The 25,257-nt window shown below is 55.4% G+C and overlaps 1 protein-coding gene across 7 annotated transcripts in view; it reads right to left on the reverse strand.

Moving 5' to 3' along the window:
* RAPGEF1 (Rap guanine nucleotide exchange factor 1) overlaps positions 1 to 25,257 on the reverse strand; it is a 152,964-nt gene that overhangs the window by 15,968 nt on the left and 111,739 nt on the right. For 6 of the 7 annotated variants that reach the window (XR_013829203.1, XM_079927714.1, XM_079927713.1 and 3 more), the window contains 3 exons: positions 24,523 to 24,725; positions 7,086 to 7,174; positions 1,506 to 1,614 (listed from right to left, as the gene is read on the reverse strand). Coding sequence is in view for 6 of the 7 variants with exons in the window: in XM_079927714.1 (XP_079783840.1) it covers positions 1,506 to 1,614; positions 7,086 to 7,174; positions 24,523 to 24,725 (401 nt within the window). In the remaining variant the exon portion in view is untranslated. Of the gene's footprint in view, positions 1 to 1,505; positions 1,615 to 7,085; positions 7,175 to 9,784; positions 10,058 to 22,006; positions 22,163 to 24,522; positions 24,726 to 25,257 lie in introns of all 7 variants that reach the window. The other variant, XM_079927718.1, reaches the window with a different exon arrangement.

The following is a 25,257-nucleotide window of genomic DNA, read 5'->3' on the forward strand; positions in this document are numbered from 1 at the left end:
CCGTAAGAAAGTCCGCTTAGGGAGTCACAAGCAGGGATGAGATGACAAAGACACGGTGTTGCAGAGACGCCAGGTCCTCTCTGCCCTGCCCCGCCCTCCCTCACTCCGGGAGCAGCGTGGCCGGGCTGCAGAGGTCAGGTGCGCCCATCCAGCCCGCCCACCGCGTGGCACAGCGCTCTGAGGACATCACTGGCTCAGGGGGGCATGGCTCCAGTCAGTCTTTCCCTGTTCACTGACCCACGGCTCAGGGCGGAAGAGGGGATGGAGGGAGCCGACGGGGAGGCAGGCAGGACTGGCACTGGCCCTTCCCAGGATGGTGGTGGAGGCGGCAGACCACTTCCAGGTATGCGCACGTCCGCAAAGCTGCAGCAAGCTGCCCTAAATCTACATCTGCTCCCTCAGGTGGGGGGAACCACTTGTCACGTCACACGTTCCTCCAGGGAGCCCTCCTCAGAGGAGTGAAAAGTGCCACAAAGATGCTCAATATATCCAATGTTGCTTACACTGACCGTGGCCTGCCAGTTAAGGGAAAAGTCTTGTTTTCACATGAGCAAACTGAGGCCTTAACCTGGCCTGCTGCCACTGGCCCCATACGCTGTAATTCCGAAGGAGACCACGCCCCGCGAGAGCTTCCTCGTGTCTCTAGCTCTTGGAGATGCATCTGCCTCTCCAAAGCTTCAAGGTTTTTACGCTGGAAGTGTCTTGGATTTCCAGCTAAGACAGGGCAGCTCCGCCCAGGATCTGATTTTTCAGAAGAAATTTCTGGCAAGAGTCATGAAACATCAGCCAGCCCTGCCTTCCCGGTTCCTCTCTGCTGCAGCCTAGCCACGTGTGTGTGTAGAGTACGGCCGCCTCCTCGGCGGGGGTCAAGGCTACCGCTGGGAGCCATTCCTCTGTGTCCCCGGAACCGCTCGGCAGCAGGGGGCGGGAGGCCCTCTCAGGTCAGCTCCTCTTACTGTGCCGGGTTCGGGCACCGCGCTTACCCATGAGGCTCTCCTGACAAGACATGGGATGGAGGCAGCCTCGGTGGCCAGGCCTGGAATTTCTTAATTAGCTGTGCTTCCCATGCTGACACTACACTGGGGTCATTCTGTCATTAACAACATAAAAATACCTTGCACTAGCGAGGGCTTACCACACACGGGCTCCGTGCTGAGCACCCTCGTGGATTTCGTTCTCACAACACCCTCCAGAGTCCTGCCATCTGGGGCTTAGAGAGGACATGTCACTTGCCCAAGATCGCTCTCCAGAGGTGTCAGAGAAGGGGACGGCACACTTCCTCCTGGAAGTCACCCATGTGCCCAGGGTCTTAGAGCACCCACGGTGGCCCAGGCATGGGGCCAGGACGAGCGGGATGCCAGAGCCCGCCGCCCAGGAGGGCCACCTGGGGGGGTGAGCACTCGGCTTGGGCCTTTCTGTTTGGGACACCCCCAGGTTCCCTGCTCAAAGCCCCCTACCCTCTTTCTGGGCCAGACCCTGCACACGAAGGCCTGTGAGGAGCCCACCTCTTGCTTGAGCGTCAGCCTTGCCATTATCTCATTGTGGTCAATGAGGGACAGCTCGTCCACTTCCTCCTCCGACTGAGCCTCTGGAGCATCTGGTGACTTTGGGGCCCTGGAGAGAGAAATGGTTTGTGTTGTGTCAACAGACCCTGAGCTCCACGGCTCCCGGGGGCCAAGGTAGCGTGGCCCCGTGCGCGGGGTCTTGTGGTACAGCTGCTCCCCTGAATGAGTCCTCCCCGGACTGCGGCTCCAGCGAGAAGCCCAGACCCGCTTCCCACCCCTCCACAGGGGGCCTGGGAGGTAGACAAGAGGCCGGGATGCAGACTGGGTTTCTAGCTCTGCTCCTGATAAGCTGTGTGACCTGGGGACAGTCCCTGCTCTCTCCGGACACTCCCTCAGTAAGTGGAAGGGATTAAGCACGCAGAGCAAGAAGGCTCCCCTGAGCAATTTGAAAAAGTAATGGTCTCAGTCACCTGTGTCAAGGCCCACAGACCGCCCGGACTGTCAGTACTCAAGGAGAGAATGGCAAAGGGCCAGCGGGATGGGGAAACAAGCCAGCATGATCTCAGTGCCATCCCCAGGTCTCTCCCCAGGGCCACCTCTCTAGTGGACTGAAGAGGAGCATGAAGCAGGCCCTTGTCCGCGGGTGCCGGTGGGCAGGTGGGCAGCAGCATGGGCAGGGGTCCAGCCTGAGCCAAGGGCAGGGAGGGCTTGAAGATGGGACAGGCAAGCTGAGACTGAAGCGCTGAGTAGGAGTTTGGGTGAAGGGGGAGGAGAGAACCTCCAAGAGGCGAAGCACAGAGGGAGCCTGCAGAGGGGGGACACGAGGCAGATGGATGTGGGGTCTGCGGGCACCGCGCTTTCCCCGGCATTTTCTCCCATATTCCCATCATTCTCGTGATCAGTCCCGTGAGCCACTGACTGGCCCTGTGGTCGCAGGCTTCATTTTTAACCCCAAGTATCTGAGACATTAAAACCTGGGCCTTTTGGGAATTCCCTGGCAGTCCAGTGATTAGACTCCATGCTTTCACTGCTGAGGGCCTGGGTTCAATCCCTGGTTGGCGAACTAAGATCCCACAAGCCACACGGTACGGGCGAAAAAACCCAAGTCAAAACAAAACAAACAAACAAAACCCCTGGGCCTTCAGTAAGGCAACGTGGATGGGCCAGAGCAAAACCACGCGCAGTCCTGGGACGAAGCCTCAGCTGCGCGTCAGCGTCCAGTCGTGGCCTGGCCTTCACGGAAAGAGGACAACGTCCCAGCGACCGCTTCTAGCCAGTCAGCGTGCTCATCCTCTGCTTCTTGTGCAGGGGCCACCTGAACTCTGAAAAATGGCACCCCTGGGTCCAATGGAGCTGGAGCCCATGAGCTGCTGTTGTCTGGTACAGACGGCCACTACGTGTTAGACTAGAAAACCCATCACCCCTTAACACTTGGGGAGACCTGAGCCTGGGCCACTGAATCAGACTCCGTGTGGACGGTACTGAGGGGTGGCCAGAGTAGGCTGGGCAGGCAGCCCTTGCCGACAGGCCCCTAGAGACTGCTTTCTATTTTTTTTCCTGTCTCTTGCTATTTTTACCACGTCTTTAACCATTTATGTTTAGGCCTGACAACAGCAAGTGGGTATTGCTTAGCTCTGTACCCAGGACTCCAGAAGTAGCCGAACCTTAGCCTAAAGAGGGAGGAAAAGCTTGAATTTGCGGAGCATTTCACAACGAAGGGGAAGTCAACATGAAGTCGCAGGTGGCAGGGCTGAGTCACAGGTCCTGCACATTATCCTTTCTATGTGTGGACTGGAGAAATTACTACATATTTCTAAACCTGGGCAGGTTTGAGTCATGCTAATGTTGAAATGTTACCAAAGATGAAAGAGACACATGACTAAATGCAGAGATGACTCCTGATTGACCCTGGTTCCAAAAAATAAGCCTTATAAGACATAGGGAGAACTAGGGAAATAGAAGATCATTTGCATATCAGATAATGTAAAGCATTTATTACTCTTCTTAGGTGTGATAATCATATCGTAATCAGGTAGGCGTCTAAAATTTTTTAGGAGGCATGCTGAAATATTTAGGGGCTGAGTGTCATGTCTGTGACTTACTTTCAAATACACACTACATACAATTCACACACTATCTCTAGAAACTCACAATAAAAAGTTTGGTGGGGGGAATCTTTTACACTCCTTTATTACATTTGAACTTGGAAGAGGCAGAAGGAAGGCTGGCCTAGGGTTTGAGAAGGAAACCCTAGGGTAACGTGTTGTGGGTAACGTGTGAGGTGAAGAGTAGGCGTGGAGATGCTCAAGAAGCAGAGGCAGGCTGGTGCCAGCAGGAGGGCTTCTGAGGGCTGCGGTTATCCTTCTTATTTTCTTATACATTTCTATACTTTCCATGTTCTCTACCCTGAGCATGCATAATTTTGAGAATCAGAATAAAGGGAAGAGTGTACACACATATCTCGGAGATACTGTGGACTCGGTTCCCAGCCACTGCAGTAAAGCAAATAACACAATAAAGTGATTCACGTGAATTTTTTTCGTTTCCCAGTGCATATAAAAGGCATACTTATACTATACTGTAATCTGTTAAGTGTGCAATAGCATTATGTCTAAAAAAACAGTAGGGACATCCCTCGTGGCGCAGTGGATAAGAATCCATCTGCCAATGCAGGGGACACGGGTTCGAGCCCTGGTCCGGGAAGATCCCACATGCAACTAAGCCTGTGCGCCACAACTACTGAGCCTGCGCTCTAGAGCCCACGAGACACAACTTCTGAGCCTGAGCTCTAGAGCCTGCAAGCCACACCTACTGAAACCCGCGTGCCTAGAGCCCGTGCTCTGCAACAAGAGAAGCCACCGCAATGAGAAGCCCGCGCACCGCAACCAAGAGTAGCCCCCCGCTCGCCGCAACTAGAGAAAGCCTGCATGCAGCAACGGAGACCCAACGCAGCCCCCAAAAATAAAAATTAAATTAAATCTTAAAAATCAATCAATCAATAAAAATTAAAACAGTGTTCATACACCTTAATTAAAAAATACTTTATTGCTAAAAAAATGCTAACCCCCGCCTGAGCCACTGGTGAGCTGTAACCTTCCTGGGGGTGGAGGGCCTGCCTCGATGCTGGTGGCTGCTGACTGATCAGGCCGGGGCTGCAGCGATTTCTTAAGGCAAGACCGCAGTGGAGTCTGCGCACTGACGGGCTCTCCTCTCACAAACACTCTTCTCTGGAGCAGGCGATGCTGTTTGCTAGCATTTTACTCACAGTGGAAATTCTTCCAAAATTGGAGTCAGTCCTCTCAAACGCTGCCGCTAATATTCTAAATCCGTTGTTGTTATTTCAATAATCTTCACCGCCTCTTCACCGGGAGTAGATTCCATCTCAAGACATCACTTCCTTTGCTCACCGGTAAGAAGCAACTCCTCCTCTGTTACAGTTTTATCATGAGCTTGCAGCAGTTCAGTCATATCTTCGGGCTCCACTTCTCATTCTAGTTCTCTCGCTGTTTCTACGACATCTGCAGTGACTTTTTCCACTAAAGTCTTGAACCCCTCAAAGTCATCCAGGAAGGTTGGAATCAACTTCTTCCAAACTCTTGTTAACGCTGATATTTTGATCTCTTCCCGTGAATCATGAATGTTCTTAATGGCATATAGAACGGTGAGTCCTTTCCGGAAGGGATTCAGTTTACTTTGCCAGATCCATGAGAGGAATCACAAATTATGGTAGCGATAGCCTTACAAGATGTATTTTTTAAGTAATAAGACTTGAGAGTTGAAATTACTCCTTGATCCAGGGGCTGCAGAACGGATGCTGTGTTATCAGGCAAGGAAACAACACTGATCTCATTGTATATCGTCTCCATCAGAGCTCTTGGGTGACCAGGTTCATTAACCATGAGCAGTACTATTTTTAAAGGAATCTTTTTTTCTGAGCAGTAGGTCTCAACAGTGGGCTTAAAATATTCAGCGAACCATGTAGTTAACGGATGTGCTGTCATCCAGGCTTTGTTGCTCCATGTATAGAGCACAGGCAGAGTAGATTTAGCATTATTCTCATGGGCCCTGGGATTCTGGGAATGGTAAATGAGCACTGACTTCAACTGAAAGTCGCCAGCTGCATTAGCCCCTAACGAGAGAGTCAGCCTGTCCTTTGAAGCCAGGCATTGACTTCTCCTCTCTGGCTATGAAAGTCCTGGATGGTGTCTTTTGCCTGTAGAGGCTGTTCTGTCTACACTGAATATCTGTTGCGTAGTGTAGCGCCTTCATGAATGATCTCAGCTGGATCTTCTGGATAACTTGCTGCAGCTTCTCCATCAGCACTTGCTGCTTCCCCTGGCACTTCGACGTTACGAGACGGCTTCTCTCCTTAAACCTCTTCAGCCAACGTCTGTCCGCTTCAGACTTTCCTTCTGCAGCTTCCTCGCCTCTCTCAGCCTTCACAGAATTGAAGAGCGTTAGGACCTTGCTCTGGATGAGGCTTTGGCTTAAGGGAACGTTGGGCTGCTCTGATCTTCTATCCAGGCCACTCGAACTTTCTCCATACCAGCAATAAGGCTGTTTTGCTTTCTTATCATTTGTGTGATCACTGGAGCAGCACTTTTAATTTTCAAGAACTTCTCCTTTGCCTTCACACCTTGGCTAACCAACTTGTTTGGCTGGTACAAGAGGCCTAGCTTTAGGCCTCTCCTGGCTTTCAACATGCCCTCCTCACTAAGCTTCATTTCTAGCTTTTGATTTAAAGTGAGAGGGACTTTCCCTGGTGGCGCAGTGGTTGAGAACCCGCCTGCCAGTGCAGGGGACACAGGTTCGAGCCCTGGTCCGGGGAGATCCCACATGCTGCTGAGCAACTAAGCCCGTGCACCACAACTACTGAGCCTGAGCTCTAGAGCCCACGTGCTGCAACTGCTGAAGCCTGTGTGCCTAGAGCCCACGCTCCGCAACGAGATGCCACGGCAATGAGAAACCCGCCCACTGCAACAAAGAGTAGTCCCCGCTCGCCACAACTAGAGAAAGCCCGCATGCAGTAACGAAGACCCAATGCAGACAAAAAACAAATGTGAGAGATGTGTGACTCTTCCTTTCGCTTGAACACTTAGGGGCCATTGTGCGGTTATTAACTAGCCTAACTTCAATACTCAGGGAACAGGGAGGCCTGAGAGGGAGGGAGATGGGGTAACAGCCATTTGGTAGAGCAGTCAGAACACACACGACGTTTATCGATTGTTTGCCATCTTATATGGGCATGGTTTGTGGTGCCCCCAATCACAATCATAACCTCAAAGATCACCGATTGTCATAACAAATATAGTAATAATGAAAAAATTTGAAATCCTGGGAGAATTACCAGATACATGAAGCGAACAAATGCTGTTGGAAAGGTGACGCCTACGGACTTGCTTGATGCAGGGTTGCTACAAACCTTCACTTTGTAAAAAACACATCTGGCTCAGCGCAAGTGTAAACATACAGCCCCAGCAGGCCTGGCGTGCTTGCCGCAGGGGCAGCTGGGGCAGCTCTCACTGGGCGGGCAGACGTGATGCTTTCAGGGCACCCGGCTCCACGTGGGTAACTTCCTACCTGTCCCCGCCGTCCCTGCTTTCCTTCCCAGGTGCACTGCCGGCTGACGAGGCATCTCTGGGATGTCCGTCCTTCGAAGCTGGTGATTCCTGAAAAGAGAAGGCAGTGCTGGGTGTGTGACAGGTGCCCCCCGCTGGGCTGCTCTGCTTCCCAGCATTCCTGCCTGCAAGTGGCTTTTGAGTGCAAGTTCCTAAGGAACTTGAGATGTAAACACGTCAACCGTGACCGCGGTCCATTACAAAGGAAGCACGGGCCCTCTTCAGACTAGCATCTTTCCTCTGGGGAGAATGAAAAGCACCACTACTTATAACCTTTGTCAGCTGCCGACCTAGAGGAAGCCATCCCGACCACCTGCTGGAAGAAAGGACCATCGCAGGAGCTACCACTCGGCCAAGCTCCGCGAGGCGCTGCGCGTGCCTTTCCTCACCTGGCCCTGACCAACACCCTACCTGCTGGCCGACATCACCATACCGGTCACACAAAGAAAAAGAGGCTGTGGGAAGTGAAGGGCCCGGCCCCAGACCCCCTGAGCTGGAAGACTGTGGCCCTGCCCGCTATGCCCTGCAGGTGTGCAGCAGGCCTCCGCCAGCTTCCCAGTCACAGCACGCCCTCAGCACCACAGCTATGCTTCCCAAGGGCCTAGCTGCTCAAGTGCACAAAGGCAGTCCCTCCATCCTCCAGCAGCCTTGCTTCTTCCTAGGAACCCGGGCCCACCCACTCAATGACGACACGGCCCCCCGGCATCCCTGGTCTGCCACTGAGGCCACAACAGAGAACGGGGTGGGGTGGGGGGAGTATGAAGAAGCAGCACGTCCTCATAGAGGACACTGCAGCACCTCATGGGGTCACAGGTGGAGGGAGAGCTCTGGAAGGCCAGCCTGGAATGGACTCCGTGTGCAGAGGCTGAATTGGATGATGGTGGGGGAGGTCACCAGAGGGGACAGGTGAGGTGGGAACACCAGGCGACAAACAGCTTACCTCCCAAGGAGGGGGCTGAACCCACTGGAGTGAAAATTCCACAGTGTTCTACAACATGCTAATACCTGAAGTGGGGCTTGCCTCACGTGGATATCTAGGTGCTCTGGGGGCCCCCTTAGGGGGCCATCCTAACGAGAGTGAGCACGCTTTTAATGGACTGGGCCCCTTGAGCTGGCCCCTGAGGAGGGCGGAGTCCTCACGGTGCCCCCTCCAGGGACCCGGCCCCCCACCCGGGACGGTGGGAAGGTTCGTTTCGAAGGTTTTGCAGTTGCTCGGGTGTTGCTGCAGCAAACCCTGGAAAGCTGACTGCTCGACAGAACCACTGTACCTTGACCGTCTGGCGCTGGGAGGGCAGTAAAACAAGGGCAACCACGACAGGAGGGAGGCCTGGTGGAGTCACCAGGTTCCTTGAAGCAGGGACTGTAGGCCTGGAGCTTGCTGGGTGGGAGGGGGATGTTGGCTTGGAAGGCTCAGTGTGGGAGAGAGGAGTCCCTGCCTCTGGGAGAGGGACAGAAGACGGGCCCCAACACCAGAAGATGGGGTAGAAAGAAATCCCTGAGAGCAACCGGACACGTGGCCAGGGCCAAGGCCAGGCTGCTCCCGTGATCCCCAGACGGCCCACCGGCCAGGCTGCAGGAGCAGCACACCGCGGGAGCGAAAGCAAAGGAGGCTCCGCTGGAAGCCCTGTCCTCTCCCCGCGGAGCCGAGCCGGCCCCTGGCTCGGGCAGTGGCTGAGGTCTCACGCAGGATGGCTGCTGGTGACCGGGAGGCTCAGCCAGACAGAAGCAGGGCCCGACCCCTGCCAGGCTAGGCCGCGGGCACGAGGCAGCCCGCGGTTACTTACTCCTCGCTGCTCTGGCCAGAGGCATACAGACTGACGGATTCACCCTCACTGGCGCGTTCGCTCTGGGGGAGACAGGACGAGAGGGAACGCACATGTGACGGCCCCCCGCCACGGGGCTGGCCCTGACCGGAGGAGAGGACGGCGGCGGCGGCGGCGTGCCCTCCGTTCTCCGGGGATGCCTTCCCAGGGTCGGGGAACAAAGCTGCTTCTGCCACCTCCTGCCTCTGTCAGAGGGGACCCACGTTTCCTGCTGGAGCTTCCCCAAAGGCGTCAAGGGCCACTCAGGCTGTCCTGGTGGAGGTGTACACCTCCCCACTCTGCCGTGCTGGGGCCAAACATGGAGAGAGGGAGGCAACACATCAAGACAGCTGCACGCTGCAGCGCTGGCTGCACGTGCCTGCACTTGCTCTGCCCCTCTGCCTGTCGTGTCCCCGCCCACGCGCACGGCAGCACTTCCCTGTGCCCGGATGCAGCGCTGCGGCCCATCTCGCAGCACAGCAAAGAGGCCCTCCACCCTCAGCACCTCGGCAACTAAACACGCAACTGCCTTCTGAGCTGTCGGAGATCTCTGCACCTTCCTCTAGAAACAACCAATCACACAGAAAACCAGTAGCATTTGCTATCTTATGCTTATGACAACCTGTTGTCTCTAAATGGTCACTAACCCATTTGTGGAAAATCAGATCCCTAGTTTGATGGGAACTTTGCAGAGAAGGAAACAGACGGGCTACGATTTCACCTGGTGACCTGTGCACCCCTCAGTCCAGCCACGCCGCGACTGGGCCCACGCCAGCAACAGACTTGACCGCTCGTGAGGGCGGAGGCTTTTTCAGAAGGCGCAGCCCCACGGGGAGGCGTGTGTGTGTTGAGTTCTCACCGAAGGCGTCTGGGGCGAGTCAGTGAAAGAGGTTTCGGAAGGAAGGCAGACAGTGTTCCCATGAAAGCTGCTCTCCTGAGAAGATGAAAGAGGCCCGTCCAGGGTGCTGGGAGGCGGACTGGCTACGGTTGGCACCGCTAAGTCAGAGCTCTGAGACTGGTGGACAGGTGGGAAATGTGGAGAGGAAGAGGAGGTAGACGGGAGGAAAGGCTGGATGGAAGCTTGGCTGTGAGGCACGAAATCCTGGGAGTAGGACCTAAACACAGATTTATACTACAGAGTCAGAGTGGAACACAGACACGAACACGAGAGGATGGGAAGAAGAAAACAGACAAAAGAAAAAGTAATTAGATTAACTCAGCTGAGCCGTGACAGGCCGTTCACAGTCATTCTAACCAGGACCACCACTCAGGCCAAACCACCCCCGTGCTCCTCTGGCCCGAGGTCCCCCCACCCTGGCACGGGTCCCTTGAGAAGGGCCTGAAGACTGACCAGTGCTGTCCTCAGTGTCTAAGGGGCAGTGTCTACCCTGTCCTCAGGGGCAGGATGCGGGTACCCCCAAAGGAGAGCAAGCCTCCCCCCACCGTATGGGGGTCCCGTCCTCTTTGTCAGAAAATGAAACCCTCGCAACCCCATCTATGCCTCTTGTCCTTCCAGGAACCTGGTGCTAAATTCAGTGCGTGCAGTCAGACACCTGGTCATGTTTACTTATTTTGAGTTTTTTGGTTGAATCTCTCTCGTTTTATTCCTTGGAAGTCAAACACTGCAGCCTTTTAAATGTTGTAATCACTTCAAATCCTTTTGGAAGGGAAGGGCATAAGCTTTAAAAAATGGTTGAAAGAACTGTGCTACCAAAATGCTAAAAATTTCTGAATTCATCTCCCTTTCTGCCTAAACTTTTTTCTTTCCTTTTGTAACAAATGAAGTGCAATGCCTCTGACGCTACCCTAGAACCACCAGGCTACGCTCTTCGAGATTCTCATCGTGAGAGAAAAGCCCGAGGTCAGGCTGGGGCGCGACAGCAGATGCCCACAGCTCCTTAGAGCCCGTGAGCGCACTCGGGCCTGGGCTCTGCTGCGGCAGGACAGATGGACGAGCTTTGGGACAAGAATCCCATAGTGTCATCACGTCCTGCAAAGGGTCTGCCGACACCTGCCAAACGTGGAGGAGAGTGAGGCAGGGCCTGAATCTGAAGTCCCTGCCAGGCTCACTCCCACCACAGGTGCTGGAACTTGACAACAGCCCACCCAGCACAAACATGCACACTGCTCACTCAAGTGTCCTTTGCATTTTGGTACAAAATTCAGGATTTCTGAAACCCACGGCCAAGAAGGAGGAAGAAGAAATGAAGTTTTAAACTAGCCAGAGGTCAAAGCCACTCTACCCTTAAGTGTTTTTGCGAAGCTACGTGCTTACAGGTTAACTGGACCGAGAGCTGCTGCCACTCAAGGGACAGGCACAGCCTCCCTCTGTCCCCCTGCTGCCCGCCCTGCCCTCCTAGGCTGTGTGGATCAGTCTAGAGCTCCTCCCCCCTCCTTGGTGAGGCCAAGGCCCTCTCACCCCATGAGCCCCACTGGCTGCTGGTTTATATCAGACCCAGGATACTGCCTGGGAACCGACTCATCTTTACACATTTCATTCCCCATCTAACTTACAAACTCAAGGCCGACCCTTGGACCCAGGCAGGTGAATTAGTGGAAGTGCTGTACCGACACCGAAGGCTTAGATTCCTACCAGTTCCGATTCGTCCACATCCCTTCTTCTGAGAGAAGCTGGGGGTGGTGGACCCCTGGCTCGGCTGCTCTGCCCACCGAGGGCTGTGGGGCCTGAGCATCCACAGTGCCCTCCCCCGGCAGGTACCATGCTTCACCTGGCCTCTCAGGGCAGCCATCCAGGCCTGGCCTTGCTGGGGATGGCAGAGAGGTGACGGGTTTGGCTTTGGGGACTCTCCATTTCACCTCTGGAGGATGCTCCGCTCACAGTAAGGCTCTCTCACTGGCTGGCAAGGTGCGCAGAGAAGACCTTGAGTGAAATGCACCAGCCAAGGGATGGAGGGATGGGACGGCCCGGTCCCGGGAGGCCAGCCTGTTTTGGGCCGTGGCTGAGGCCTCTCTCACGCAGGAGTCCGGTCCCCGGGCCTGTGGGATGCTCACTCCCAGCACGCAGGTGCTGCTGTGAGATATGCTAACAGATACCTCTCCCTCGGCCGTGACTCCGTCTAGTTTATGATTCATGGTCAATGCCGCTATGGTCAGGGTGTCTGAGTCCCCCCAGATTCTTATGTTGAAATCCTAACCCCCAGGGATGATGGGATCTGTGCCACAGAAAAGAGGCTCCAGGGGGATGCCACGAAAAATCTGTGACCAGGAAGAGGACCCTCACCTAACCATGCTGGCACCCTGACCTTGGACTTCCAGCCTCCAGAACCGTGAGGAATAGACTTCTTATTATAAGCCATCCAGGCTTTGGTATCTTGCTACAGCAGCCCGAACGAAGTGAGGCAAATGCCAACTCTGGAGTCCCGACACGTCCTCACTGGCGCCCCCTCTTGTCCACGCCCCACGTAAATGTGTCGAGCACTCAAGTGAGCCCCGCAGTAACCAAGCACCCGCTTACACGCACACGCAGGGCGGGGCCTTTTCTGGGAGGCGGAAGAATTGCCTAGAGGGCACGTTCTCAAGTCACACAGACCTGGGCTTGGGTCCTGGGCTCTCTCTCTGCCTGTGTGACCTTGGGCAGGTGAAGTAAGTTCTCGAGCCTCAGTCACTTCCTCTTTAAAATGGGGATGGAAACAACAGTTCTTCTCTTACAGGGTCTCTGTGTGGATTTACTGAGACGCCCCGGAAGTCCCGCTGTGTGACAAGCCATCAATGTCTGCTAGCCTCTCCTGCCCTCCAAAATACCCTCAGGAACTCCTCTAAAAACAGCCAAGGCATTTAATTAATTAATTCAATACGTATTTACTGTATGAGGGAATACTTAGGAATAGATTCTAATGTTATTAACTAAAGTGCCTAGACTATCACCTGACTCAGCAGAGCATCGACTGCGGGTGTGGACAGTAGTGGACAAGCTTCCCTCGCTGTGCAGGTGCGGGTCCGAAGCGGGGGGGGGGGGCCACCAAGGGTGCGGACTGCAGGGGAGCGGGCAGCCACCAAGGAAAAGGGAAGGAAGATGCCCGTCTCTCGGACAAAGCGTCCAGGCCGCCCTCCGCAACAAGGCTGCAGCAGCTCTGGTATTCAAGCTATGCAGTCCTGCTGGGACAGGAGCCAAGGCGGAAAATCACCTTCCAGTGGGCGGGGAGACGCGGTCCCTCCGGCGGCCCTGCACACTCACTCATTCCCATACCACGGTCAACAAGCCCGGTCTCCACTGACTCCCCAGAGAAATGTTTCCAGGCCCTTTAAGATCATATTTATTCACACGGGCAGGGAGAAAGCAGGGCTGGCCGCTGAGCAGAAACACCCCTGCACCACAGCCTGGAGATTATCTTAGGGTCTGGCTGGTGCCCGGCTTTGATGCTGCGCTCCGCGGCAGGGATTTTTATTTATAGCCAGAGTAAGGCTGTTTGGGCCGAGGAGGAGTTATGATGTGAGGGCTGCCTGTCTGGAGACGGCAGATCTCTGCAGAAGATCTAGGATTGCTGGTGCAAGGTGCTGGGGAGGAGAGCAGTCAGGAGGGGGGCGCACCTGGCCCCCACACCAGCCCTGATCACACAATCAAAGCGCCGGCAAGAACCATCTCATGATGATGATGGTGACGACGACGATGACAGCTATTCCTACAGAATGCTTCCTGCTGGTCAGGTGAGGTGTTAAAGGTTTTACCTGAATCACCTCGTTTACTCCACACGAAGTGCTGCTGTTAGGATCCTTACAGGGATGGAGAAACGGGCTGCATGGGAAAGCCACGTACCTAGTAACACATGGCTCGGCTCAGCAGAGACGGTGCTGGGGCAGCCATCTCACACTCAGGGAGTGCCCTGGGCACGTGACAGGCCCTAAGCGCGCGGTCCCGCAGCGCTGCAGAATCCTGCCGGCTCACTCCACTCGGAGACCTCCCGAGGGGTGACCAGCCTGCAAAAGGCAGTGAGCCACGGCTTGATATAGCAGCCGGGGACGCAGCAAAAAGATCTGCCCTCGCGGGAGACACAGGAGCTAGCAACCCACTCTTTTGAAAACATACACCTGAAAGAACCGCGGAGAGAGTCTTCTGGGTGTAAAGGATGAGGGAAGCTGATGTGATGTGTGGCCAGTCACATGCTAAAAAGCAAAGCCACCCGAAGCCGGCCAGGCACCAGTTTTCAGGGTCACTTCCTTTCCATCATATCCTGGCATGAAAAACGACTAGGGACAGGCCCTGTGTTGTGTTGGCAAGAAAACAGGAAAGCAGATCTTCACATGAAAAATTCTGATTCCTCAATATGACAGACGTTCCATTTAATTCCATTGATTAGCAGAAAGCTGGGGGAGCCAGAGAGGGCAGCCAGCGAGCCAGCAGCTGAGAGCTGGAGCCACAGGCCAGAGGACCTTGACTGGTACAGCTACTCCACGGTGACTTGGGCTGCAAGCTCTGGAGAACGTTCAGCTCTACCGATCATGGGGAAAACGCGCTCATCGGAGTGAATGGACGTATTGTTGCGGGCAAGTGTTTGGAAGTATAGAGAATTCCAGAGATCAGTCATTACTGTATCCTCTTGGCTCAAACAAGGCTTATGACTTCAGTGTTTTTGGATGCTACTTAGCAAAACAGATAAGCTACTGGTCAGCTTGTTTGGGGGCTTAAATTTTTATCCATCATTTGTGAGAAAACATATTCATGGGAAGGTGCTTTTCTAGGGTGGTGTGGGCTTCCTTCCCCTATGGAGAGCCAGTGGGAACCACAGCCCAGGGCCAGTCCTGGGCTCTGAGGATGCTTCTTTCAACCAGGGCCTGCGAGTGTTGACACGATATGGGTGTCAGTTATTTCTCTTGGAAGGAAGTAAAGCTTTTAGCCGCTGCAAAACACACATGTCCATGATTTCCTGGGGAGGAATCTCCTGGAAAGAACCACATCAGATTTGGTTCTTAGATGGGACGTGATCACTCCTAGGTCACCAGGAAGGATTCTTGATAACGGTCCTTGTCACTCCATGTGGCAAACTGGCTGGAAGACTGCTCGTCTTCTCTCTCCTTCCTGGTCCCAGTTAATTACGTGTTTATGAAAGTCATCCTTTGGGTCTATCCTAGGTCCAGAGGGAACTTCCATCTTTGATGCACTTGTTAATTTATAACAACTACATGTTAGAGAATGTCCAAAGATGAGTTTCCGAAGCCAAGAGGCAGATTCTGAGGCCAAGGCCACAACCTTCTGCACTTGGGATTTCTCTGCTCAAGGCGAGGACAGACACTGTTGTTGGTCCCATCATGTGAACAATGAGACAGCGCTCAGCTCACCCAAGAAAGGCAACATCAGCTTCATGCTGGATTCAAAAAATACCTTCTCTCTTTTTGAATAAAAGTCTTGGTGGAGTCTATGTTTTAAACTCATTTCAAAATTCTAATCTGTAATTTTATAACAAAGGATGTAAAAGAACAAAAATGTTTTGCTCAGGAGAATTTTAGGACAGATGTAAGTAGAAATTTACTATGTTTCTTCTCATGTTCCATATTTTTGCAAGCTGAATCACAAGACCCTCCTCGAAAGCACTACGCTTCTGGCCCACGGTTTCGTGGCTAAGTACATTCTTGTGAGGACCTCCAATACGTTTCAGGATGCTCTGCATATTCACTAAATATTAACCTTAATAACATCAACTCTCCATAAGAAAATTTAGTAGAGATTCCAAAATGGTCTGAACTTAGTTCTAGAAATCTGACTCAACTACTTTGTACTCAGTTTGGATTTAAACAGCACGACAAGGGCTCTAATTTATACTTATCTTTAGCACTATTTAGAGCCTGTAGCTACACTCTGTGTCAGAACACAAAGGACAAAAGCACGCCTCTCAACGTCCAGCCCGTGCACGGGCTTTTCTTTCTACTCAGCCTCATCGGGTCTCAATGCTTACTGGCCATTAAGCAATTCATAAATGTCAACTTGACACTGTATTTCACAGGGTGGGAATCTGGATTCTAACCTTAGCTCTGACTTAAAACTCTGATCAAATGGTTCAGTTTCTCTATTCTGATGCCTCCATCTCCAGAACAGGGGTAAACATTCCATCACAGAGCAGGAAGGAAGGGCCTTTGACAAGTCGACAAGCAACTTGAAAACATGAATGTAAAGGCAACTGTCAGTGTAGGAACAGCACCCTTTGGGTTCACATCACACAGGACCTTCACGAGGACCAGGGGCTCCTTTTGGTACCCGACCAGTCGACTGTCACGGACTGAGTCAGACGTACACGTGCAGTGAGGGGCTGCAGGGAAGTTCCTGTGTGTGAAGCAGCCTGCGGGCGCTGACCATCCACAATGCCGTGAGCGCCAACAACAGGGTCAGGGAGCCTTCAGAAGGAGGGGCAGAAACAGCTGGGTGGAGTGGCTGCTGCTGCGAGCCCCTGGGGCAAGGATCCCCAAGCCCCGGTCCTGCTTCTGGGCTACGACCAGTCCCGCCTCCTCGCTCGGCCCTTGCTGTCCACAGCAGGTGCGCTAGGCTCACTCCTGGACTCAGGCGGTGACCATCTCCTCCAGGGTGGGGGCTCGGCACAGAGCCGGGCTTCTCCGCTCCCCTGTGGGCAGCAGAAACCTGGTGGGTGCTTGGCTGCCTGTGCCTCCTGCCTCGAAGCTGTGTCTAGGCTCGGAGGGGCAGTGAACTCGGGCGTCACACTTCGGGGAAGCGATGGCCACACAAGCACCCCGGCTCGTTGAGGAAGGGCGGAAAAGCACGGGGTGAACTTCCCGGAGAAGCCAAATCATATTTCAAGGGCCCAGCAGACAAGAAGTGCCTGTGAGTCTCTCGGGCCAGAGAGCCAGCAGCCAGGGCCTCCTGGGTCAGCAGAGAAGGAAAAAGAGGAAGAAAGAGGGTTCTCGGCCACAGCCTGGGATCAGTGCCTCTGATTCGTGGGAACGGAGAGCCTCTCCCGTGATGAGTCCGCTCAGGTTGTTCTGATGAAATGCTCGGAAGCAGGGAAAGACGGCCGGGATGGTGGGGTGGGGGAGAGCTGGACGCCTCCCTGTCACCGCTCCTAGTCAGGTCAGCGTCACAGAGCACCTGCGACTTGCTGCTGGGCCCTGACCCAGGTACAAAGTCCAAGAACATAAAAAGCCCAATCCCTACTCGCAGAGAAAGAGAGCCTGAGCCCTGCAGAAGAAAGAAAAACCACCCAGCGCGGCAGCACTGTGCTAATTCCTCCCTTTTTACTGATGCCGGCGGGCATCTTGCACTACGTTATGCTCTTTATGTGTGTTTTCCCTTTAATCCTCCCGACAACTTCACGCCCCCAGTGACAGAGGAGGAAGCGGAGCTGGGGTGGCACGCTCAGGTCCACGCAGCAAGTAAGGACAAAGCCTGGTGGGGAAGGGACCGGGGGAGTGGGAAAGGGCCGGGACAGAGGAGAGAAGTCCAGGGGTGGGGTGGGAGGGGGGCAGGAGAAAGCGGAGGGAAGGCGGGGCCCGGGACAGGTGGGCGGCCTGGCCCTGCGGGGACGGGGTGACACTTTGGTCTGCCTGTGCTGCTTTGCGGGGAAGGAGGGCGGCCGGCTGTGGCGGCAAGGCTGGAAAGGAGGCCACGGTGGCCACACCGGGGGCGGCGATGGGGTGGAGAGAAGGACCAGCGTGGGGTGGGCAACGGGATGGGCCACAGGGCTTGGTGACTGGGTGTGCACGTGTCCCGTGAAAACGAGGCGCGTACGTGGGGCTGGGGGGACACGATGAGCTCAGTTCTCACCTGGTCAACTCAGTGGATGGGGGAACACGCACAGAAATCACCGGGACGGGGGGCCGAGGGCTTTGGCCCATCCCGCGAGGCAGGCGTGTGGCGGGGGTGGATCCCTAATCCCAGGGGGCCCAGAGTCTAGCGAGGAGACACCAGCACCTGCCCACTACGCTCCGTGGTGAGGCCCCCCAAAATGGGGCAGAGCCTGAGAGTCCACGGCTTCCGGGCACCTGAGTGGCCCCCGGGTTGCCTGGGCCGCAGCGAGCCGCAGAGGCGCCCGCAGAGACTCTCTGGCGGGCGGCATCATGGCCCTGGCTTGCCCGATGCTGATGGCACCGGGGCTGCTCTCCAGGAAAGCCCACAGAGTCGGGCAGGCCGACGGCACAACGGCCCCCAGGAGAGGTCAGCTCGGGGACACACCTGCCCGTCCCTGGGCCCCAGTGCTGCCCACAGACACGCCCTCTTCTCTCAGAGTGAGTTCTCTCTAAGCAGGGCAGGAAGCCATAAGGAGAAGGTGGCAGCAGGAAGAAACAAGAGGCAGGCACGGGAGGCAGGAACACATTTTTCCCAGCAGGAGGGCACACGCTGTGCTGTGCCGTGCTGAGCGGCCGGCCCGCTCGTGACTCCGGCCCACAATCCCTTTCTCACCCGGCTCCGTCGTCTCTTCTTTCCCGCCTCCTCCCCCTTCCCCGTCTGGCCTCCAGACCTGTCAGAGTGCCCCGGTCTCCGGGATGCCTGTGACGGGAGGTCGAGGAGGGGGCCGGACAGAGCGAGTCTCCCCCGGCTGGGCCCTGAAGGACACGCGTGCTGCGGCACGAGAGCCTGCGCCCAGCCCTCAGAGAGTCACTGTCAGCAGCTCCACACATCTCCCCCCTTTAAACTGAAGTCCTCAACATGACACACCCTTGACTCTGTTACCCAAAAGATTTTTAAAAACAGATGACAGTTATTACGGGTATTTCCGAAGTTCTTCTTAAAACCTGGGTCTTCTAGTAGTTTTACTTCTCCAGAATCATTTCGGAAGCCAAGATGGTAAAGAAAGTATTTCAGCAGATTCCTAGCATCCAGATAGATCTCTTGGTGATAGTAAATATCGGTTGGCAAAGAAAGGATGTACCAGAAAATAGTTCAGGAGACGGCGGAGCTTTCTAATGTCGCCGTTGCAATACCTGGAGGGCACTGGCAACCCCAACGGTTACTGACAGACTCTCAGTAACACCTTGGTCAAAGGTAAGGTGAATATGGACCCAACCCCAAACTTTCAAGATTGGCACCACTAGGGTTCAGAATGACAGAAAACGTAAGCCAGAGGAGGGAGATGGTGAGGAAACGGCACGTGGGACTTCAGGGTGAGGGGGGGGAAGGGCTGGTGCTGGAGGGACGAGAAGCGGGTGGAGGTGGAAGGCGGGCAGCCAGCACGGGCTGGGCCGCAGTGAGAACAGGGCAGGCAGCCCAGGGGGTACAAGTGATGGAGGAGAATCCAGGGACAGGAGCAGACGCCAGCACCACGTCTGAGAGCTGTTTCTAGGAGGGCCCGCCACTCAAACCCTTACCAGTGTCACCGAGGGGCAGGCCCATTGCAAGGCCCAGCACAATCAGAACAGGAACGAGGGCGTCGGCCTCCCAGCCCGGGGGAGGCTGCGCCTAGCTCTCCACGTCATTCTGGTCTCACGGTCACTCATCGTTTCCCTGAACGCCTTCTCCTATCAAACTGGTCTTAATACCCTGGACACCACACGTCAGTCCGGCTGCGTGTCTCCTAGGATCACAGCGCGTGGCGGGAAGGACAGGGAGTCTGTGGACGGGGGGGCTAAGCAGACCCAGCTGGAGACCGCGAAGAGGAGGGTGGGCGCCAGGCAGGAACGGGAGCAGGAACGTGTCTGGCACACAAGTGGGGAAAGAGCTCAAGACTGGCCTGAGACCCGGAGGGCCGCACCCACAAGGCAGCTCGGGGAGCAGCTGGTCTGGGGTAAGGGGCAGGACACGTGGAAGGGCTGGCTACTGTCACTACCCTCCAGCCCACTCACCCAGGACCTCAGTCCTGCGTGCTTATACTTGAGACAATCTTCCTTCCAGAATGTATGCCAGGCCTTCCCGGCCTCATCTTCAGGCAGGGCCCTCGGTGTGGAACAACTTTGACTAGACTTCCCTGACCTTTATCTCCCTGAAATCCTAACTGTCCTTCACACCACCACTCAAGCGCCCCTTCCCCACGAAGCGCCGCCTGGCACTGTCCTGGCTCCACAGACCATCTGCGACTCTCACGCTGTTACTCACACTCTGCCCGGGCTGGAGTCTCTTTTATGCCCAACTTATTCTGCCTACTCAATTGCAAGGGCTTCTCAAGGATGATGGGGCCATCCTACTCGCTCTGGATCCTTCTTGCTGCCTCACCCGCACTAGGAGAGGCTCCGTGCTTATTGAATTAAACTTATCCTGGGATCCTGGGAAGAGGGAACAAGAATGCTTTTTCAGCACCTACTTCCTTTTACATTGAGCAATGCAGGTGTACTGCTCTACAATTCCCTTGGCAAGGTTTTCGATCTTCCTGTTACACGGCAGAAGTAACAGGTCACTGGACCAAGAACTGTGTGCGGTGTCTTCAGATCTGGCACCTGCTGTATTCCTATGAGGCGGCCCTTGGGAATTCCATGCTGGACTGACGACACAGGCCCAGGGACATTCGGGAATAAAGGGCTGCTCTGAGAGCATGTCAAAGCCCTTCTGTCTGGGGCTCATCTTAGAACGTAGCAGAGAATATGCGAAGAATACGCTGGTATTACACTAAATCATTTCTCCGGGGTTTCAGCATTTCAAATGTCAAGTGTTGCATACATTTAGGCCATTACTAACAGCTCTTGAGGCCTGGAGGGACTTTCCTTTAAGTGAAATAAAGCACCTTTCTTAGCTCACTCCCCTCAGGCTCCTTTGTGGAGCTGCCGCTGAGAACACAACATTTCTGCTGCAAGATGCCGTAAGACTCCCCTACGTGCCAGGGCTGAAAACCATGACGTACTCATACCCAAACTTAATTAAAATGCCCTCAAATTTTCTTTAATTCCGTAGTAAACAGTCCAATGCATTGACAGTCTTCTACCCCAAACTACTCAAAAGGGATATTGTAGACACCCTTAGGAAAACTCACACTTACTTTCTGTTCACAGAGGGGGGGAAAACTGTCAAGAGCTGGGATTGTCTACAAGCCAAGTTTAGCAAGATTTGTGAAAGGAGCTTGCCAGAGGTGCGTGCTGAGGAAACAGACGGCGTCTGTGCACCAGGGCAGGGCTGGGGGTGGGGCGAGTGGTGTTTAGCCTTTCTACAGCACGTACGGTTGGTGCCGGCTCTAAAAAGCTAGGCCCTAGCACACTGAAGGGAGGACTGCGCCCCAAGGGCCTCACAACGGGCAGGCGCAGCTTAAACCGGGTGCTGGATGGCTCCCAAATACGGAAACTGGACAAGACCACACTGGGAACCCAAGCTTGGAGAGGTCTCCAAAAGTCACCAGGTCAACCTTGTCATTCATAGAGGGAAAGGGAAGTGCAAGCAGGTTAAGCCACTTGCCCAAGCTCTCCTGTACAGAATCAGAGCAGAGCCAAGACCAGAGTCCAGACCTCTAAGAGAAAGCGCAATAGTAATAAACTTTCTAGGCTTACTGTGTGCCTGGAAGTCTCCTGTGATTTTACTTAATCCTCCCATTCACGAACTGCTGTAAGAGGCAAGGAAAAGTACAATCCCAAGGGACAGAAATTGAGGCCTGGGGAGGATAAACCGATTTTAAGTGGAGCCCAAATGTGCCCCCTTGCCAAGTTCTTTCCCCTGACATCCGGAGTTTCATTGGAACAGATTAATTGCGTCAGCACAGCCACACTACTAAGCTGTGTCCTAGGCAATGACAAACAGTTACTGTTGCTTTAAGCCACAAAGTTTTGGGGTGGTATGTTACGTAGCAAGAGTTAGCAAAAGCTAACTGATACAGCTCTCAAACTCAAACTCCGTCATGCTGGGTATAACCTGCTCTCTGGGGCTTTGCTTCCTACGTGAGGACTATTCCTTTTTAAACACAGAACACTACAGGGCTGACCCAAGGCCCAGTGTGAGAATGGAATAAAAAGGCCAAGACATCCCTGCCAGTTTATGCCTGGGTGATGACGTTCCAAGCGTGGCCGCTAATGATCCCCGCCCCACCGGCTCACACAGTCCTTTGGGCCACAGCCAGCCAACCACGCATACCCTTTCCCATCTAGTGCAGGGGCCTGCGGAGAGACAGAGCCGGCGATGGGCAGCAGCACACACGTCGGGAGGCAGGAGCGACAAGGGAAAGATCTCGCTCACCAGTTTCCCAGTAGCGAGCAGCAGGGAGCGACTCACCGAGGGCACAGGTAAGTTGCCGTGCCGGCTGAGAAAGGAGTTAGAGACGGACACACTGATGCCCTGAGTGGCACTGCCGTCCTCGGGAGTGAAGGCCACTTTAGTTTGCTGGACACAGTAGGAGACAGAGGAGAAGGAAGAAGCAGCATAGGAGGCCTGCTGGACAGAGGAAGGAGAGAGAAGACAGGGAAGGAGGGAGAAAAGCAGAGAACAGTCAGGCATGTACACATAAAGGCTAAACAGGCTGCTACCCGACTCTGCTGGGACATTCTGGAGAGGGATGGCTTCCCGGCCCAGCTCAGGGGTTAAGGATGCCTGCCAAAGGTGACCTGGGTGAGTGGGCGCCCTCTTCACTTCTGGGTCCGCTGGAAGTGGCGGTAAGGTGGGAGGAGCCACACAGACTCCTCTGGGTGAGTCCCTGCTCTTCCGCTTATTTCGGGCCCCAGACCCCCCTCTGTGGGGTGGCTGTGCTCCGGCAGAGTGCAGAGGGGGAGCCAGGCTGCCTGGGTTTAATCTGAGCCCCGCCATTCATGACCTGCCTGGCCCTGGGCATTACTCAAAGCTCTCTGTGCCCCAGGTTGTCATCTGTAGGATGTGGGGAACACGGTGCTGGGCGGTATGCACGGAAAGCACTTAGAACCAGCCTCCCTCGGCGCACGCGGGCCAGCAGGTGTAACCAGCACTCTCACTTCTGTCTGGAAAAATGGGGTCACACTTCTTGCGTCTGCCCTGGAGAAGGGATGCCAAGCAGCCGGCACAGGCCATGGCACAAGTGGGCCCAGGCTTCAGTCAGAGCTGGGCACGGCTCCCAAATCTTCCACTTCTGGCAGTGGGCTTTGAGTCAGTCTCGCCAGCTCTCTCAGCCTCAGTTTACTTAAAATGGGGGTGCCAGGGGCCGTGGGGAGAATCGTGCGACACCATACGAAAGCCCCGGTGCTCACTCAGGGCGGAGGCCCACCTCCCGGGCCCCCGGCAGGCCTCTCCCCAGAGCTGCCCTCACCGCCGCCCTGCCACAGGTGAGGCCGTCTGACAGCTCTCTCACGCGGGCTGGGACTCGCGTGCGCTCCTTAGGGATCTCTCCCCAGTGCTCTGACGCCTATGGGCTACACGGTACAGAGAAGATGCCCAAGGCCAGCCTACAGGCACGCGTGCACTCCGGCAGGAGGGGATGAGAGAACTTCACATTTCAACCTAACTGGCCCAGCTGTCCAACAAACATTTTAGGTCAGAGGTCCCGGGGGCAGGCATTTATATTTCTGTGGTGACAATTTCTTCTTGAAATCCTAGAATCAATTTTCAATTTCTGTTCCTATTCGGGCATGTTCAGGTGTCTGTGGGGTGAGCAGGACAGGTGAAAAACTAAGACCCTGAGCACAACTGCTGAAACACAGCTAGCTAGTGGCAGAGCTGCGACCCACGACTCCCAGCCCGAGCCTGGCCTTTCCTCTACTAGACCAGGCTGTCCCCCAAGAGGCTGGCTGTGGCTCTGCGGGGCCAGCCCCAGAGCCCGCTGAGTGTAGGCAGGCTCGGGGATGCCTGGGGCCAGGCATGCTCGAGGCCCGATCACAGCACTGCTGAGGCCCAGACAGTTTCGAGGAGTCACCCAGGGACCTTTGTCGTCCGGTCGGCAGCTGCCTCCCAGAAAAGTCGGGGCAGTACCTCACGTCCTCTCGCAATGGATAAAAGGCGGCCTGGCCAGCCACGCTGGGCCCCTCGCTGGTTAAATCACTACCAGATTGACCAGCGTAAGAGCAAGACAGCACATGCAGCTCTGATAAAGTCGGGTCTCCTCTCCTGGAGAACACGGCTGGATGGGACATTTGGATTCCACACCCTGACCAGAGCCCACTCAGTTAGTAAACTGGTGGCAAAGAGAAAAGGGTTGAGAGGCGCACCCGCCGTGCCCCTCGTCTGGTCCCAGAGCTTCACAGCCTGCCCACGGCTGGACAGCCTGCCTCTGTGCCACCTACACGGAGTCCTTACACAGGAGGGGTTTTTGAAGGACGAACGGTGCGCCATGCCTGAAACACAAAGCGGCTCTGTGCAAAGTCATCCTGCTTCAATAGAGCTGGTTCTCACTGGGCCATCCCCGGCCAGGGCGGGGTGTTAAACCACTGGGCAGAGTGAGGCCCATTATGTAAATCAAGTCCACAGATGGCCCTACACAGACCGTGCCCTGTGCTCTGATTGAGTCCCTCCTTTCTGGGAGGTCTATATTGGAGCCAAAGAAGAGAGAAAAAGGACCGTCAACAGAGAAAGCAAACATTCTGAGTACAAGCCAGCCCCAGCTGCAGGGGCTGCTCTGGAAAAGAAAGGTGCCACCCCCCAGGGTGGGGAGATGGTGCAGCAGGAGACAGGCCGCAGCGAGGGCACGAGAGCACGGCCCAGAGCCCTGGCTCGGAAGGAGAGGTGCCGAAACCTGCCCCAGGACCATCCCAGTTCCTAGAGACTCGTCAGGATGAGAGACTGGTTGCTGCGGGTGGAACAGCGAGGGGCACCGGGGAGGGGCCGCTTACCAGCTGCCGCTGCTTGGGGGGCAGGGCGGGGGGCGGGGCGAGCTCCTGCGGGGCATCCCCGGCGCTGAAAGAGTCGCTGAAGCCATACACCTCCATGAGGAGCTTGTTCTTCTGCTGGTAGATGTGCTCCTTCTGCGGCGTCCGGTAGAACATGGCGGGCTGCGGCTCCGAGTAGTCCTCGAGCAGCTGCATGTAGGCCAGCACTGCGGACACAGGGGGGCACTGGGCTGGAGACCGCCGTGCACAGATCCCCACCCTACCCTCTCACAGCGGCCAGGGTGAGGGCCCGGAGAGCCCACTCTGTACGACACTACCACGCGGACACCCGTGTCAAGGCGATGTGAACCCTGACTCGGCGACCATGGCGTGTCACGGGGGGTCACGGTGGAGGTGGTGACGGGGGGCGGGGGTGGTGGTGGGGAGCCGTGTGTGCGGGGAGGGAGGGCAAGGATCTATGGGAACTCCCTGTACTTTCCGCTCAACGTCCCTGGGAACCTAGAACCGCTCTAGGGAATAGAGTCTGTTTTTAGAAAGGCGTAGGGGGCACTCCACTCCGTGCTGAGAAGCCCTCGGGGCTTTCCAGCCTCCCCAGGGCCGTGGATGTGGGCCGAGCGCAGGGCTCAGGGCACAGCGGGTGCCCAGTGCACGCTGCCCGCTCCTCTGGGTCTCTCAGTTCCCGGACCATGCTCGGGGCTTTCCACAGCGCTGTTCCAGTTGCTCTTCCCGCAACCCTGC

Source organism: Stenella coeruleoalba (genome assembly GCF_951394435.1).
Source record: "Stenella coeruleoalba genome assembly, chromosome: 7".
Taxonomy (NCBI): domain Eukaryota; kingdom Metazoa; phylum Chordata; class Mammalia; order Artiodactyla; family Delphinidae; genus Stenella; species Stenella coeruleoalba.